Source organism: Carcharodon carcharias, chromosome 12 (assembly GCF_017639515.1).
Source record: "Carcharodon carcharias isolate sCarCar2 chromosome 12, sCarCar2.pri, whole genome shotgun sequence".
In the NCBI taxonomy this organism is placed as follows: domain Eukaryota; kingdom Metazoa; phylum Chordata; class Chondrichthyes; order Lamniformes; family Lamnidae; genus Carcharodon; species Carcharodon carcharias.
Window position 1 is genome coordinate 67,340,660 of NC_054478.1, and position 19,350 is coordinate 67,360,009.

Sequence of the window (19,350 nt, forward strand, 5' to 3'; positions counted from 1 at the left end):
GACGGCCCGCTTCTACCTCCTACCCAAAATCCACAAACAGAACTGTCCCGGTAGACCGATCGTGTAAGCTTGCTCCTGCCCCACAGAACTCATCTCTCGTTATCTTGACTCCGTTCTCTCTCCCCTTGTCCAGTTACACCCGTGATTCCTCTGACACCTTACGTCACATCAACAATTTCCAGTTCCCTGGCCCCAACCGCTTCCTCTTCACCATGGACGTCCAATCCCTCTACACCTCCATCCCCCACCAGGATGGTCTGAGGGCCCTTAGCTTCTTCCTCGAACAGAGGCCTGAACAATCCCCATCCACCACTACTCTCCTCCATCTGGCTGAACTTGTTCTCACACTGAACAATTTCTCCTTCAACTCCTCTCACTTCCTCCAAATAAAACAAAATGTGTGGCTATGGGTACCCGCATGGGCCCCAGCTATGCCTATCTTTTTATGGGGTATGTGGAACATTCCTTGTTCCAGTCCTACTCCGGCCCCCTTCCACAACTCTTTCTCCGGTACATCGATGATTACTTCAGTGCTGCTTCATGCTCTCGTCGGGACTTGGAAAAATTTATTAATTTTGCTTCCAATCTCCACCCCTCCATCATTTTCACGTGGTCCATCTCTGACACTTCCCTTCCCTTCCTTGACCTCTCTGTCTCAATCTCTGGTGATAGACTGTCCACCAATATCCATTACAAGCCTACCGACTCCCACAGCTACCTCGACTACAGCTCCTCACACCCCGCTTCCTGTAAGGATTCCATCCCATTCTCTCAGTTCCTTCGCCTCCGTCGCATCTGTTCCGATGATGCTTCCTTCAAAAACAGTTCCTCTGACATGTCCTCCTTCTTCCTTAACCGAGGTTTTCCACCCACGGTCGTTGACAGGCCCCTCAACCGTGTCCGGTCCATCTCCCGTGCATCCGCCCTCACGCCTTCTCCTCCCTCCCAGAAACATGATAGGGTCCCCCTTGTCCTCACTTTTCACCCCATCAGCCTCCGCATTCAAGGGATCATCCTCCGCCATTTCTGCCAACTCCAGCATGATGCCACTACCAAACACATCTTCCCTTCACCCCCCCGTCAGCATTCCGTAGGGATCGTTCCCTCCGGGACACCCTGGTCCACTCCTCCATCACCCCCTACTCCCCAACCCCCACCTATGGCACCACCCCATGCCCACGCAAAAGATGTAACACCTGCCCCTTCACTTCCTCTCTCCTCACCGTCCAAGGGCCCAAACACTCCTTTCAAGTGAAGCAGCATTTCACTTGCATTTCCCCCAACTTAGTCTACTGCATTCGTTGCTCCCAATATGGTCTCTTCTACATTGGAGAGACCAAACGTAAACTGGGCGACCGCTTTGCAGAACACCTGCGGTCTGTCCGCAAGAATGACCCAAACCTCCCTGTCGCTTGCCATTTTAACACTCCACCCTGCTCTCTTGCCCACATGTCTGTCCTTGGCTTGCTGCATTGTTCCAGTGAAGCCCAACGCAAACTGGAGGAACAACACCTCATCTTCCGACTAGGCACTTTACAGCCTTCCGGACTGAATATTGAATTCAACAACTTTAGGTCTTGAGCTCCCTCCTCCATCCCCACCCCCCTTCTGTTTCTTCCCCCTTCCTTTTGTTTTTTTCCAATAAATTATATAGATTTTTCTCTTTCCCTCCTATTTCCATTATTTTAAAATATTTTTAAATCTTTTATGCTCCCCCCACCCCCACTAGAGCCCTTGAGTGCCCTACCATCCATTCTTAATTATCACATTCGTTTAGATAATATCACCAACTTCGACACCTATGTGTTCTTTTGTTCTGCTGTCTGTGACATCTTTTGATGATCTGCTTCTATCACTGTTTTTGCCTACAACCACACCACCCCCTCCACTTCTCTCCCTCTCCCCCCCACCAACCAACCCCGCCAGCAGCCCCCCCCGCCCCACCCCCCCCCCCCCCCCCCCCCCCCCCCCCCCCCCCCCCCCCACCCCCACCTCCACCCCACCACCTTAAACCAGCTTATATTTCAACCCTTCCTGGGATTCACCTAGTTCTGTCGAAGGGTCATGAGGACTCGAAACGTCAACTCTTTTCTTCTCCGCTGATGCTGCCAGACCTGCTGAGTTTATCCAGGTAATTCTGTTTTTGTTTTGGATTTCCAGCATCCGCAGTTTTTTGTTTTTATTTTTTCACAAGTTGTATTGGGTTTATTCTAAGGAGGTTTAGGTAGAATACAGGAAATGTTATCTGTTTGTATATACGTGATTTGGGAATAAGTAATGTTAACACTTGTGGTAGAAATTGAATAATGTCTTATTCCTTCACAGTGACATGCCTTTCTTTAATAAACACAAGTGTCTACCAAGAAATAGAAATGCAATGCAGCTACAATTTACTACCTTTAAAACATTCTAGATTAATATTCAAATCTGTGCTATAGGCACAGAACCTTCTCCACCATCATGGCCTATTGTAAATTTAGAAGTGTACTGCTCACCATTTTACAAACAGGTGGGTTCCAAATTTCCAACATACTGTATGCTGTTGATTGATGTAGCTTCCTTCCCCCAGCACAAACTCGTAAAATTCCCCGTTTTGTATAAATTAATGACAACATAAACACCAGTGATGGGATAACAACTTTAAATGAATCATGATTCATGTAACAGGTAAACCTGCTATTGCTCACCGTGACCTCAAATCCAAAAATATTCTTGTGAAAAAGAATGGAACATGTGCCATTGCTGATTTCGGCTTGGCAGTGCGGCATGATTCAGCGACAGATACCATTGATATATCACCTAATTGCAGAGCGGGAACAAAGAGGTATTGTTTAACATCAATCTATATCATGTTCACTTTTTCGTTTATCGGTTTAGCTTTTGCAAATATTTAGACTGATGGTTTCCATTATTTATATGTAGAAGGTACTGAGTAATAGCTATATGTCTATGCATGAAGCATTGATTAATTCCAAGTAAAAAAATAGCATAAGTTAAGAAGTTTCCAGCAGGGAGAATAAACAAAATATTTCAATATTTCTCCATTGTTTATTTCGTTTATGCATCCAATATGGGAATACTTTTTCAAAATACATATTTTAATGAAGATTTTTGCAAATGTTGAATCAAAATTTTAGTTTGACTTGTCTGTCATGTATCCAAGTGCAAGGAAAATTCCCTTAGCCAAGAGTAAGATTTCACACTTGATAGGACACATTGCTCAATTAGGGTTGCCAACTGTGATTAAAAGTAATCCTGGAGGTTTCATCACACAACATGCCCATGCTTTAGCCATTAGTGGGCCAACACATCCCTCCTTGTGATGCACCACCTTCCTACACTAATAGGAAAGCAGAAATTCTCATTACCCAATTGGATGATGCTTGACTGTCAGCCAAACAGCCTCTTTTCCCTGTTTTCAACATTTTCATATTCCGGTAAAGAGAAATTTTTAAAGAAAATGACAAAAAAAAATACCAATCTTTTTTAAGGTCCCTGTGATATTTCTCCAGAGTTGCATAAGCAATGTGCTGGAGATTGATCTTCAATTCTAAGAGATTCGAAGCCAATCCTGCTGGGTTGGCAACCCTATGCCCAATATTAAGGGGGTTAATAAAATTTGCCCTGTAGGAAACTGCAAAGTTTTTACAAAAATGTATTTACTCATTTGTATATATACATTCTGTGATTATTTGTTGAACTTTTTCATTACTCCTGTATCATGTTTCAGTCCCCTCCAACATGCCAGTTCATGATCAAATTAAGGATTCTACGATAAACGCATGAGCCTGGTTTAGGAAATCCTTTGGGAATAGTACATTATGATGGCATCAAATGAGCAGTAGAATGCAGTAGTTTCAGGAATGCTGAGTCTTGCAATCCCCATGCACTCTCAGACAATGCGAGAGGGATTTTCAGTGGACAGTGCTCTTATGTACACAGACTTTGGAGAGGCCTGGCACAGGAGCAGCACAACTGGAGAGGCCTGGAACAAAAGCAGTACAGCAGGAGAGGCCTGAGACAAGAACAGTACAGCAGGAGAGGCCTGAGACAGGAGCAACACAACAGGAAAGGCTTGGGACAAGAGCAGTACAGCAGGAGAGGCCTGGGACAGAAGCAGTACAGCTGGAGAGGCCCAGGACAGCAGCAACACAGCAAGAGAGGCTCAAGACAGGAGCAGCATAATAGGAGAGGCCTGGGACAGGAGCAGCACAACAGGAGAGGCCTGGGATAGGGGGAACACAACAAGAGAGGTGTGTGACAGGAGCAGGACAACAGGAAAGGGCCAGCACAGAAGCAGCACAATAGGGGAGGCCCGGGATAGGGGGAACACAACAAGAGAGGTGTGGGACAGGAGCAGCACAACAGGAGAAGCCTGGGACAGGAGCAGCACAACAGGAGAAGCCCACGAGTAGAGCAGCACAAAAACAAAGGTCTGGGAGGGAGCATCGCTGTGATTAGACTGTGAGTCTGAACTAAAGAAAATAATTGCAGTTACATCACAGGACAAATAGTTATATTAGGTGAATATATTGGTAATTTAATTCAAATTAATCAGGTTAAAAAAATCTAAATTTGTCTTAATAGTTTATCATATATTTAAAGCTGGTGTTTAATCAGACCTGGGGATAAAGTTAAAAACAAATAGCAAAGGATAATAATAATAAAGTGTTCTGAATTTTTCAGTAAAGTAAAATACTGGTAAGGATAAAATAAAAACATTTAAGTTAACTCCCATTAACATAATCTGACTTCAGCACAATGGATCAAGCTGATCTTATTTCTGTTAAGTCAGCTAATAGTCTAATCAATAGATGCACGGCATGGCATCTTGGATACATGGGATTCACATCCTGTTCCATGTAGGAACCCCAGGGTGCTTCTTGTGTTGCAGAAAGCTACATGGGCAAGAATTATTATCATTTGGAGCAGCTCACTAGTAGCTGGTCTCACTGTGTTGCATTCACAAGCCTGAGATTGTGGTTAGCATGTTTCTGGATGTGGTCACCCCACAACTTAAGGATGTACAGGCAGGGAGGGAATGTGTGACTGCCAATCAGTCAAGGAGGACCAAGTAGACAGTGCAGGAGTTTCTTAAGTGCATCTCATTCTCCAACCAATATTCAGTTCTGAATGCTGGTGAGAGTAATGGTTCCTCTGGGGAGTGCTGCGGAGCCAAATCCATGGCACCCCAGCTGGCTCAGCTGTACATGGGGGTCAGGAGGAAGATTAGGAAAGCAATAGAGATGAGGGATTTGATAGTTAGGGAACAGACAAGCGTTTTTGTGGCTGCCAATGTGAATCCAGGATGTTATGTTGCTTTCCTGGTGCCAGGGTCAGGAATGTCACTGAGTGGCTGCAGAGTATTCTGAGGGGGGAGGGTGAATAGCCAGTGTACATGGCCCTTATCTGTACCAACAACTTAGGTAAAAAGAAGGATGAGCTCCTGCAGGCAGATTTTAGGGAACTAGGAAAGAAGCTAGCAAGCTGGACCTCCAAAGGTAATAATTTCCTGGATTATTTCTGATGCCACATGTGAGTGAGTATAGAAATAGGAGGAGAAAGAAGATGAATGTGTGGCTGAAGAGATAACACAAGATTCCTGGAATGTTGGGGTTGATTCTGGGGAGAAGGGATTTGTACAGGCCAGGTGAGTTGTACCTGAAAAGAGCCAGGATCAATGTTCTTTCAGATCAGTTTGCTTGTGCTATTGGGGAGGGGTTTAAACTAACTTGGCAGGGTTTGGGAACCAGGAAGTAACATTAGAGAGAAAAAGCAGCTGCACAAAGAATTGCGAGAGACAAATAACACCAAAGTAAGAAATAGTACAGCATTAGGTAGTGTCAGAGTAAGATAAAATGCAATAAGGCCTAAATTGCATTTACTGTCCATGTCTGTGAATGCAAGGAATGCGATAAATAAGATGCAGGTGCAGGTAGTCATATAGGAATATGATGTTGTGACACCAACAAAGACCTGGCTCTAAAAAGGGCAAGGGTGAACACTAAATATCCTCAGATACACAGTGTTCAGGAAAGATAGGAAGGGAGAAAAAGCAGAAGGGATGGCAGTATTGATTAAGCAAAATATTACAGTACTGGAGAGAGAGGATATCTAGAGTTGTCAGAGACAGAATCCATTTGGTTACAGCTAAGAAACAATAGAGATACCATTACACTACTGGGTGTATTCTAACTGGTTTGCAGAGCATAAAGAAGGATGGCAATTTCCTGGATTGAGTGTGGGGTACCCTGTATGAGCAGATTAACTTTCCTCTGTTGCTACCAGGGCTGGCATGAAACACAGCGGGCACAAGAGTCACCAGATTGATAATGGATGTTCTGCCCTGCTGCTTCTCTACTTCTTAAATTACTGCAATCAGTGCTGCCTTGCCTCAATTCTTTTGGTATGCCATATGGAAGTTCCTGCCTCTAAGGATGCCCTCCCCAGTGTCTGCAGCCCTTGAAATTGAATGCCAGAACCTACTTTCAGCTCACGGCCTGACCCCTCTGCTGCAGGACATCCCAGCATAGTCATAGGCCCATGCTGGCTGACCGTTGATTGGCCGGCTGATGCTTAATTGTGCCGGAACCATTGACGGGATGGGAGCAGGCACATTGCGTGCTTTCCCTTCTGCCTACGTGACCCTACCGGGAAACGTTAAATCTAGCCCAGTGAGAGAGCATTGGTTAATACTATAGAAGGAAATAGTACCTTCTTTCGAACAGTCAAAGAAAACTATGAGGAATATAGGTTTGCTGTGCTTGGCAGTCTTGTTTCCTGTTCTTATGCCCCATGATGCTGGGGGGAAGAGGACCCCATTCAATGCCCAAGCACTGTGCCCATTCCCCCACCACCTTTGCAGTGCCAAAGGCACCTTCTTACCAAGTGATGAGTCACCCCTTGCACCACTGACTCTCTTATGGGGCCAGGTGAAGCCAGGAGCAATCTTAAATGGGTCCGCACTCTGTACTTGGCTCCATTCACCTGATCTTTACCAGACACCTCCTGAAACCTGTGCAGCTCCTTCAAATTTTCACCCTCCTCCTCCAACAAACTGGTAATGAGCTTTTTAACTACTTTGATTGGCCTCAATGGGGAGGAGAGCAGGATCCCCGCCTTCATTGTAATTTCTGGCTTTGGGAAAGGCAAATGAAACTGACATGATGGCTGGTGTTGGTATTTCAGGGCACTTGCCACCACATCCCACCACCTGACTCAGTTCCTGACTGGAGGAGTGGTGGGGTTGGGAGTTGGGGTTGGGATACATAAATTCAGCCCAGAGAATAAGATGAAACAGAAAATGGGAGCAGCTGACAGATATTAGATTAGTAATACAAGTGAGAACCAGGGTGAATAAAGTTCAGTGAAACTTTTAAAAAAGAAAAAGAGAAGCAAAGAGAGAGTATGAAAAGAGACTGGCAGCCAACTTAAAAGGGAATTTAATAATCTTCTATAGGCATATAAATGGTGAAAAGAGAAGTAGAATCAATTTGGAACAAAAAAGGAGATTTCCACATGGAGGCAGAGGTCATGGCTGTGGTACTAAATGAGTACTTTGCATCTGTCTTGACCAAGGAAGAAGATGTTGCCAAAGTTGTAATGAAACAGAAAGTAATTCAGATAATGGATATGCTAAAGGTTGACCAAAGAAGAGTTTTTAGAAAGAGTGGCTGTATTTAAAGTTGATAAGTCATCAAGACCAGATCACATGCATCTGAGGGTACTGAGGGAAGAATATTGAAATTGCAGAGGCACTGGCTATAATCATACAATCCCCCTAAGATACGGAGGTGGTGCCAGATGACTGGAGATTTGTAAGATTTACACTGTTGTTCAAAAAAAGGTGTAAGGCTAAGCCCTGCAACTACAGGTCAGTTAGTATAACATTGGTAGCGGGAAAGCTTTTAGAAATGACAATACTGAAGAAAGTTAACAGTCACTTGGGGAAATGTGGATTAATTAAGGGAAGCCAACACTGATTTATTAAGGGCAAATCATGTTTAACTGGTTTGATTTGAGTTTTTTGAGGTGACAGAGAAGGTGTACATTTGGTGCACATTTGATACATCTGAAGCATTTGAAAAAGTGTTATATTTAAAGGCTTATCAGAAAAGTTGAGGCTCATGGAATAAAAGGGACAGTGGCAGTGGTTAAAGAAGGCAACTCACCACCACCTTCTCAAGGGAAATTAGGGATGGGCAATAAATGCTGGCCTTTAAAGTCAGGGAGGCACATGAAGAATCAAATCAGATGCCTTACAGGATCATGTGGGAACTGACTGATTAAAGAGGCAACACCACTGTACCAATCAAGGGCAAGGATAGCAAAATGGTAGTGAGGGACAAGGAGCAGAAGGCAAGTTGGGTGGAACACTTTGGGGAGATCCTCAATCAGCTCAGCCCCAGCTCCTGCTCCACATTCTAGTTCAATGATGATAGCACTACACCTCAGCAATTGAATGTCAACTTGGGAGAAGATGCTAGATTGGAGGTCCAAGGAGCCATCAGGAGCCGAAAGAACGACAAAGCACCTAGGATTGATGAGATACCAGCAGAACTATTGAAACATGGCAAGAACATTGTCACAGCAAAGCTCATAGACTGTTCAACAAGATCTGAACTGTGGAGAATGTCCCGGATGGCTGGCGGTGAGGGATAATCGTCAAGTTGCCAAAGAAAGGGAACCTCAGTGACTGTAACAACTGGAGGGGCATAATACTGCTGTCAGTATCTGGTAACGTCTTTAACTCCATACTCCTCAAAGCAGAAGTAGACCCTACCCTTTGTGAAGGTGGTGGCAGATCATATTGCGAGCAGATCTTTACACTTAGGAACATCATACAGCAAGGCCTAGAGTATCAGAAGCCACTTGTTATTAACTTAATTGATTTCAGGAAGGTTTTCAACAGCATCCATCGGCAGTCACTCTGGTACACTGAAAGACAGTATGGCATCCTGTTGCGGTATATTAACATCTTCAAAGCCTTATACCCCAACTCCAGCTGCTGTGTCAAGACCTGCACAGGCACCACGGACTTCTTCAACATCATCACGCAAGTACGGCAAGACTGCATTATCTCTCCATTCCTTTTCCTCTTGGTTACTGACTTAGTCATAAAGGAGACGATGGTGGGTGCAGACTTAGGCATTCTGTGGCAACACTACCGGTTAATGGACTTGGATTTGGCAGATGACACCACCTTGCCAGCTGAAGAATCGCGTGTACTCCAAGACATGACCATTAGTCTTGAGAGTATTGGCACCAAGATTGGTCTATGCATCAGCTGTGAGAAGACCATGACAATGACAACTGGATGGCAACAAGGCACTCCCATCAACAGCAGGCAACAACACCTCAGATGTTGATTACTTCTTGTACCAAGGAAGCAACATTTCCAGGGAGGGTGATGTAGAGATCAATGCCCATAGATGAATTGGCAAAGCAGCATTGGTCTTCCAGTGACTCCACATGGTCTGGAAAGCGAACACCATTAAGATGGCCATGAAACTGCGATACTAAATGTCCATTGTAGTACCAACTGCAATCTATGACATCATCACGCAAGTACGGCAAGACTGCATTATCTCTCCATTCCTTTCCTCTTGGTTATTGACTTAATCATAAAGAAGACGATTACCATATTATAAAAGAATTTTATATTGAGTTTGAAAGTGATTTTGTTAGGTCTGAAACTAGGGTCTTAAATCTCATCAAAATAAATTACACTAGTATGGGCCTATGAGCGGTGAGTTGACTATTTAGATTGGGAAACTACATTTTAAGATGTGATGGGAGACAAACACTGGCTAGCATTTAAATAATTAATACATATTTTCAACAAATACACATTCCGTTAAGGCACAAAAAACCTTGACAGAAAAAGTGGTCCAGTTGTGGTTAACAAGAGGAGTTAAAAGGTAATAGTAGTTCAAAGGAAGAAGCTTATAATGTTGCCAAAAAGAGTAGTAAGCCTGATGTTTGGGAGGATTTTAGAATTTAGCAAAGGAGGAGGAAAAAGTTGATGAATAAAGAGCATATGGGAGTAAAGTAGCAAGTGACACAAAATAGATTGTAAATATTTCTACTGGTATGTAAATAGGAAGAGATTACTGAAAGTAAATGTGGACCCATTAGAGTCAGAGACAGGTGAAATTATAATGTGGAATAGGAAAAAGGCAGAGACATTAAATAGATAATTTATAATCTATCTTCATGGTAGAAGACACTAAAACATTCTGAAAATAATGGGGAACCAAGGGTCTAGTGAGAATGGGAAACTTATACTGATTTCTTTAAATAAAGAAACTGTATTGGAGAAATTAATGGGACTAAGTGGTGATAAATTCTTTGGACCTGATGACCCTCACCCTACAGTTTTATAAGAAGTAGCTGCAGAGATACTGAATGCATTGGATTTGATCTTTCAGAATTCCTTAGATTCTAGTTCCCAAGGATTGGAAGGCAGCAAACAAAATCCTGCTATTTAAGAAAGGACGAAGAAAGAAAATAGGAACTATAAGCCAGCTCATCTAACATGAGTTGTGGGCAAAATGCTAGAATCTATTGCTAAAAACATGGTAATAGGCACTCAGGAAATCATAATATGATTAACCAGAATCAACAAAGATCTATGAAAGTGGGATTGTGTCCCATAAATCTGTTAAGAGTTTTTTGAGGATGCAACTGGTAGCATGGATGAAGGCCAACTAGTGGATGTGTATATTTGGATTTTCAAAAAAAATTCAATAAAGTGCCAACAATACATACATACGAACATACAAATTAGGAGCAGGAGTAAGCCGCTCGGCCCCTCGAGCCTGCTCCGCCATTCAATAAGATCATGGTTGATCTGAATGAGATCCCCCCTCATTCTTCTGAATTCCAGCGAATATAATCCTAACCGACTCAATCTCTCCTCATATGTCAGTCCTGTCATCCCAGGAATCAGTCTGCTAAACCTTCACTGCACTCCCTCTATAGCAAGAGCAGCTTTCCTCAGAAAAGGAGGCCAAAACTGCACACAATATTCTAGGTGTGGTCTCACCATGGCCCTGTATAATTGCAGCAAGACATCCCTGCTCCTGTACTCGAATCCTCTCGCTATGAAGGCCAACATTCCATTTGCCTTCTTTACCACCTGATGCACCTGCATGCTTACCTTCAGCGACTGCTGTACGAGGACACCCAGGTCTCATTGCCAATTCCCCTCTCTCAATTTATAACCATTCAGATAATAATCTGCCTTCCTGTTTTTGCTACCAAAGTGGATAACCTCACATTTATCCACATGCATTTGCCTACTCAGTCAGCTTGTCCAAATCACACTGAAGCATCTCTGCATCCTCCTCACAGCTCACCCTCCCACCCAGCTTTGTGTCATCTGCAAATTTGGAGATATTACATTTAGTTCCCTCATCTAAATCATTAATATATATTGTGAATAGCTGGGGTCCCAGCACCGATCCCTACAGTACCCCACTAGTCACTGCCTACCATTCGGAAAAAGACCCGTTTATTCCTACTCTTTGTTTCCTGTCTGCAACCAGTTTTCTATCCATCTCAATACACTACCCCTAATCCCATACGCTTTAATTTTACAAGATAATCTCTTATGTGGGATTTTGTCAAAAGCCTTCTGAAAGTCCAAATAAACTACATCCACTGGCTCCCCCTCATCAACTCTATTAGTTACATTCTCGAAAAATTCCAGTAGATTTGTCAAGCATGATTTCCCTTTTCATAAATCCATGCTGACTCTGTCCCATTCTGCCACTGTTTTCCAAGCACTCAGCTATTAAATCTTTTATAATGGACTCTAGAATTTTCCCCACTACTGACGTCAGGCTGATTAGTCTACAATTCCCTGTTTTCTCTCTATCTCCCTTATTAAAGTGTGTTAAACTCTTCCGGTAGCACCTCCGCTAAACTGACCACTTTACTGAGTCCCATAATGGATTATTCAGTTAACTACTGCCCCACAAGCCTTGCAGTTTTACTTCTCAGAGCTTCAAATCCTTGTCTTCTCTTTCTGAAACACACTAAGCTCCTTCTCAACACTTGTCTTTTCTGTTTCTGTTATCCTGGATCACTGTTGCTAGGCAATGGTAAAGCTCCTCTACTTTGTGTACTTTTTCCAAAATCACTGAACTTTCAACTCCTTTTAACCCATCTCTTTCACTTCAGGGGTTGAAACCCCATTATTAAAAAATGATTTTTACAATCAAACTCTGAAATCTCAGTCACAAGTCTATCCAGGCCCCCAGGCACCAAGGTTCATAAACAAAACGTAAGTGAAACTGAAACCATTTTACCTTTCTTAATACACTATATATAATATATATATATAAATATAAATTCAACTTTAAATTATACATTATACATAACAATATGTTAATGGCTTCCATGGGTGGACTGAGTGCAAGTTTGCTGACAATGCAAAGTTAGGTGGGAAAGTAAGTGGTGTGGAGAGGCAAAGAGGTGGCAGAGGGATTATAGCTCATTTGGGTGATTGAGCAAGAACATGGCAGATAGAATACAATGTGGGGAAGTGTGAAGTTATTCACTTTTGGTAAGAAAAATAAAGGATATTTTTTGCATGGTGAGACACCGGGAAATATTTGCATTCAGAGGCACCTGGGTATCCTTGTAGACCTGTACATGAATCACAGAAAGTTAACATGCAGATAGGGCAAACAATTAGCAAGGCAAATATATGTTAGCTTTGGTGAAAAAAGGATTGTAGTTTAAGATTAAGAAGTCTTACTGCAATAGGTGAGGCCACACCTTGAGTACTGTGTACAGTCTTGGCCACCTTAACTAAGAAAGGACATACTTGCCCTCGAGGGAGTTCAACAAAATTTCAGACTATATGACCTCATGTTTCACAGGTCAACATTCTCTGGAAAAAGTAAGACTTCAGGACATAGAACCTCAAGAACTGCTTCCTCAATTTGTTTGGGTGGCCAGTAGTTCTACTTGATCCTATCATAATCAACAACTTGCATTTTCATAGCTGCTTTAACATTTAGCAGAGAAAAATCTGGAGCATAATGTTAAATAACATTATTTGCTCATCACAGGGAAACAATTATCACAGGGATTATCACAAAAAACAATAGTCCTTGGGACTCATCAGTATAAGACAGCGAGCTGCAGTGACCAATTGGGCACCTGATGTAGCCCAGCCTTTAGGGACTTCTCAAAATTGTCCAGCTTCTCATCTGAACCGGCCTGCAGATAAGCCTTGGTTGGTGGGTAGGGTATGAAAATGGGCTAGCTATAGCCCACAATAGTTTCTGGAGGGGCATTTCTTCCTATCATTAAAGTAGATGAACACAGTGAAAAATGGAAAACTTGCTTCCTTTTCTGTGCTCTCCAGTGGTCTCTTTAAGGACTGCTAGTTGGGTTCCTGTGGACAAAAATTAAGTGTGCTCGGTGCATGCTCTGCCCAGTTTGAGTCAAATTTTATTTCAGAGTCCTGAAATGGGTATGAGGCTTCTCTTTAGCATATTCAAGGTTTTAACACCCGTTGGGTGCATCATGCACTTGAAAGTTGTTAACTGGCTGGAAGTTGGTCCCTCTGAAGTGTGTTTTGTGCCCAAAAAAATCAGGTGCATGCCATATAATTTCTCCCATGTGTCGTCCTTGAGTTTGAGGTACCAAACTCCTGGAAACGATGAGGTAGCAATGTTGCTGACTTATATATCCCAATAATGTGATCATAGCCTTTTAGTAACTAATCTGGGTAATGCAGCACATGGTCAATTTGCTTTGGATGTGCCCCAGGTGTTGAATATGAACTATGATCGCTGCCAAAAACATTCTCTCTTACAGTTATGTTTAACCGTTGCCTGTTAATTGTATATCAGTTGTGTGTTAATTATGTTTAGGTGATGGGTATTAATTGAGGACACAGCTGTTCTTGTATATATTGGAGCAGGTTGAAAGAGTGGATGCTTGCTGGAGGAACATGGTATGCAATGAGTGTCTCTGCTGGTAAAAGATGAAAACTGGAGTCTAATATGCTATCTGAGTTTTGACAATAACTCATTATGTGCATTTATATACATAACTCCATACTTGTCCACATTTGAAGGATTTTTTCCCCCGTCTTAGAAACTCGATCTAGGCTAATCCATCTTCAATCTATTTTCCTTTGCAGTGCGATTTGCTGTACCTGCAAATGTAATTAATGTGGTGCCTATGCGCTCCTTCAGCTCTTCAATGAATGTAAGGAGCAGAAAGGAACCCAGCAATGAATCTTGGGACAATGCACTTACAAGTCACCATCATTGATAAACTATCGCTGTCCATTTGTTAATGTTTTAAAAATTCAAATTCATATTTTATTCTTCAAGCTGCAAGACCTAATTTTCTTGCATGTTCTTTATTGGGCACTTTATTAAAAGCTTTTTTGGAAATTCACGTGGATGATGTTTACTGGGCGGCTGATGGACCATTCTAATCATCCCTTCAAAATTTGCAAATGATTTCATTGTGATAGCATTTATTAATTTGTTGCAAATGCTGAACAGAAGAAATCTTCTCCCATTATATTAACTCGCATTTTATCAGAAATCTGTGAAAAGGGCTTTCAGAATTTTAAAGCTTCCATTTCATGGCTATGCTTTTTGAAATGGATTGATTTAAATGGAAAAGTTTTCAGTATATGTCAGGATTTAAGTATCATAAATTGATTACATTCACTGTTGTGCTGAATTGAAGTTCATTATAATAGCTCCAATGTTATTGAATTACAGGTATATGGCACCGGAAATTATTGATGATACTATCGATAAGAGGCATTTTGGATCATTCAAATGTGTAGACATATATGCCTTGGGTCTGGTTTATTGGGAGATAGCACACAGATGCTCTGCTGCAGGTAATCAGTTTTAAGATTTGTAAACTGGGAGGTAAATATCAATAGACAACAAAGGCCAGAATTTCCCTATGGGTTTTCGAACCCTGTCGTCAAGTTGAAATGTGAGTCAAAAACCTGCACTGTGAGTGGAAACAGCCATTCTTTGTAATTTTCATCAGGGCGGCCAATTGACAGCCAGAATGCTGGCTTACTGTTCAATTAAGGACAGCGGGTAGGGTCTCGAAACTAGAGGGCCAATCAGAGGCCTTCCAGCCTGAAAGCACCAGCAGGCTGCAATGGAAGGTAAGTAAGTAAACAATGCACTGTCCTGCACTACCATAGGCCCATTCACCCACTTTAGTTTTTCCATGGCAAATTATAAGTGTATCTGAAATCCCCCATGTTTAAATGTTTTGACTTTTTGCTGAATTTCCTGCTGTATTGCAGTGTTGGTGGGGGTTGGTGGGTGGTGAGGTGGTGTCAGTTTACTGTCACCTTCATTTAATTAATATAGTCCATTATTAGTAAACACTAACTATGCACATTTATATTAAAAGGAAAGCCTGATTAAATTTGAAGAGATGCTATGAAAATCTTTTTGGGTCTTGTTAAATAGTCAAGTCAAGGAGAGAAAAGGATCACATAAAGAAGTTCAGGTTGTAGAAGGGGTTCTTTGCTAGAAATTAGTATTTTTTTTCTTTCTCTCAGTTTATTTGTATATTCCTCATTATCAATTGATGTGAGGTGCAGGGGTTTCATGAATATTATGGGGTAGAAATTCAGGTGTGCTCATTTCTGGAAACATGGTGGCTATGGGGCTGGTAGGGGGGACAAATTGCAGTTCCGACACCTGAATGGAAGGGCTCAAGATGCTCTCAAGATTGGACATTGGGCCTTAGTATCATCAAACTGGCAAAGAATGTTCGAAGATCATACCACTGCTAGCAGTTTAGCGGTCCCCTGCCCAAATCCGCAATCTCTACACCCTATAAGAACAAGGGAAGGAGCTGATCCATGTTCAAAGACTGCAGTGCTTCCTCAATGTCTGTCTTTATTGAACTGCTTCTAAAATGTCTGCTTACGGAAAGAGTGCCTCGTGGCAGAGGTCACATGACTACAGCAAGCCAGATAGGACATGTAGTACTGTTACATTTCAAAACTGTTACATTTTTCATAAGACACAATCATCCCCTTTTTTCTTAACAAACAAAAGACAAGTTTGCATGCATGATCATGTGTAACTGTGAGTTGCCCACTATACACCAGCTGTTCTCATGCATTAACAGCTGTTTGTTCTACCAGTCAATCTCTGCACCTGCATTGTGTGTGTAGTCTTTAAACCATGCAGGTCTCTTAATGGTATGCACGCACATTGTCTTTGGTTGTTTGTCTGGGAGATATTCCTTGTCCGGAGAGTGTCGTTCCCATGGCACTTGTTGCCGTGATAACTGCTGATCCATTACTGTTGCTGGGGACCCATGGACCTCTGGGATTGATGGTAGCTCTGTATTCAGTATGGCTGGTGAGATCCCTTCTCCCGACTGGCCGACTGCAGTGAAGGAACAGCTTTGCTAGTTGTTAGCAGTTATGCCGGTATATTTGACCATTTACTTCCACTGCGTACAACGGAAATGATAATTTCTCTACGCTTGTCCCAAATTGCAATGTGGGCTGACTCCTGTTGAGACCATTGAAAGTTTGTGCCCTGACTGGCTGTCCAATGCTCAGCATTGGCAATAGTTTGGCAGTCTTATCAAAATGAAATTTGGCTTTCTGCCATTTCACCTTGATTTTTTTCACTCGTGCCTATTACTACTTCTGGTTTCAGTAGCTTTTTTGCTATTGGAAGAGTAGTTTGTGTGCAGTGTGACATTAGTCTTTGGACTGGACTACTTTCCATGCCCTCTGTTGGTGTATTTCTCCACTTAAGAATTGCCTTGCCTTGTTCATCTTTGCTGGATTTGCTTGATTTCTTAATGATTCCTTTGGTGATTTTCACTGCACTTCAGCCTGAAGATTTGACTGAAGATAGTGCAGAGATGATGTATGGTGTTGAATTTCACAATCCTTTGTGAATCGGCTGAATTCTTCACTCGTGAACTGAGGACCATTGTCACTCATCACAATGTCTGGAATGTCAAATCGACTGAAGTGTGATTTCAGGCATTCCTGTCATTGTTGAAGTCAGCTGGTCTAACTCCCAGTAGTCAGAATAGTAGTCTACAGTGACAAGATAATCAGTCCCTGCTAGACTGAAGAGGACTATTCCCAGCTTCATCCATGGTCTGTCTTGGATGTCATGCATCTGTTGGCGTTACTGCCCTGGTTGCAACTGCGCCTGGTTTTCCTTGCTGCATTATGGTTGCTCCAAGACCTGCTTTGCTCGTGTCACACTGCAAGGTGACTTCATCATTGATGTCACAGCACTTCAGCAATAGCATTGTCATCACTAGTAGTTTGATTTTAGTGAATGCTGCTTCTTGTTCTGTGCCCCAATACCACTGCACCTCCTGTAGTGAACTTGTGTAATGGTTCACACTCCAATGACAAATTGGGCAAAATGTTTGCTAAGTAGTTCACGAATCCACCAAGTCATTGCACTGCTTTCACATCTGTTGGTCGCTGCATCACTGCTACAGCTCTCACCTTGACAGGATCCAGGCAAAGACCTTTTGCTATCAGTACATGACGTATGTACTTGACTTCTTCAATCTTCGATTGCAATTTTTTCTTGTTCAGCTTCAGATTCATCTGTCGAGCTCTCTCTAGTAGTAATATTAAATCCTGATCCTGATATAGTTCTTTCCATTGTGTCTCCACATCTATAGACTAGCAGATCATCCACTATGACTTCCACTCCAGGAAGATCATTGACTATCTCATGCTGTCTGTGTTGATACTCTTCTGGAGCTATGGAAATGTCAAATTGCATGCACAACTATCTGTCTCTCCTGCACAGCATCCAGAATATGGTTTGAAACCTGCTGCTTTTATCCAACTTCACTTGCCAGTAACCATCCTTCACATCTAGGGTAGTAAAGATCTTTGCGTTGGCAGGTTGTAGCAAAATTCCTTCAATGGATGGCATCGAGGAGTGAGATCTCTTCAGCGCTTTATTTAGATCCTTTGAGTCTAAGTATGCTCGTAGCTTTCCAGGTAGTTTCATTGCTACCATGCTGCTAATGCAGTCTGTAGGAGATGTCAATTTTTTGATTACTCCCCTCTTTTCCAGCTCTTCTATTTTGTATTTTAGGCTTGACTTGAGGGCAACTGGAACTCTTCTTGGCTGATGTTGAATTGGTCTTACACTCTCATCTACTTCTACATGATATTCTCATAGTAGACATCCAAACCCTGTAAAGACATCTTTGTACTCCTCCAGGATCTGTTTGGCAGTCAATGGTTTTGTGTGCTGCAACACCTTGTGAAACTCTGTTGGCACATTTTGACTTTCAGCCCAAGCTTTAGACTTGCTCCAACTGAGATGAGTGGCTGTTGTGTTCCATCTATGATCTGGATCTCTAGATCTTCCTTCTTGCCATTGCATTGGGCTCTCAGACTAATTTGTCTTCTTTGGATGATTATCGTACCATCATATAACCTCAACCTTTATTTGAGGGCTTCATTTTTGGATTGACATGTTGAGCTACTTTGCACAGGTCTGTGAAGATAATGATGTTGCATGGTGCTTGCATTTCTAGGGTTTCAAAACTATTATTAGCTCCACTTCTGTCACTGTGTCTTGTGTTCAAAGACTGTAGTATTTTCTCAGTGTCTGTCTTTATTGGACAGCTTCTAAAATATCTGCTTACAGAGAGAGAGTGTCTCCTGGCAGAGGTCACATGACTACGGCAAGTCTGATAGGACATTGAATACTGTTGTATTTCAAAATCCAAACAGCAGACATGTGGGAGCACCACCACCTGCAAGTTTCCTTCCAAATCACACACCATCCATTCTTGGATATGCATCACCATTCGTTCATTGTTGCTGCAGCAAAATCTTGGAACTCCCTTCCTAACAGCACTGTGGGTGTATGTAAAACACATGGAGTGTGCCCAGCCATTCAAGAAAGCTGCACACTGACATCTTCTTGTGGACAATTGGGGATGAATAATAACTGTTTGCCTTGTCAGCGATTCCTACATCCCAGGAACATATAAATGAATGAATGAGGATTGAAGGCTTGGGAGAATCATAGACCAAAAAATTGGGGATTGGGTAGCTGGAAGCCAGGGGTTGAGGTGCTGGGTGGAGGAAAGATGGAAGGACAGTGGTGATTATGGCAGCATCTTAAATGGGTGGTCAGGAGGAGGTGGTGGCAGTGGCCACTCAAGTGATGGTGGTACTGTTGAAGGTCAGGGCTGGTGGTCAAACATTTTCCTGCTGGAAACGATTAGCTGGCACACTTGTGCAAATGAAGACTGCTACTTGTCAGCTCAAACCTGAATGTTTACAGGTCATGAAGTAGGCTCACATATAAA

General features: G+C 42.5%; 1 protein-coding gene across 1 annotated transcript in view; it reads left to right on the top strand.

Annotated features, from left to right (window-relative positions):
* The window catches only part of LOC121284927 (activin receptor type-1B-like), a gene marked incomplete at both ends in the record, with an annotated part of 126,846 nt that overhangs the window by 78,196 nt on the left and 29,300 nt on the right, over positions 1-19,350 (top strand). Inside the window, 2 exons of the mRNA XM_041200853.1 lie at positions 2,668-2,824; positions 14,763-14,887. Of these exons, the coding sequence (XP_041056787.1) occupies positions 2,668-2,824; positions 14,763-14,887 (282 nt within the window). The remainder of the gene's footprint in view (positions 1-2,667; positions 2,825-14,762; positions 14,888-19,350) is intronic.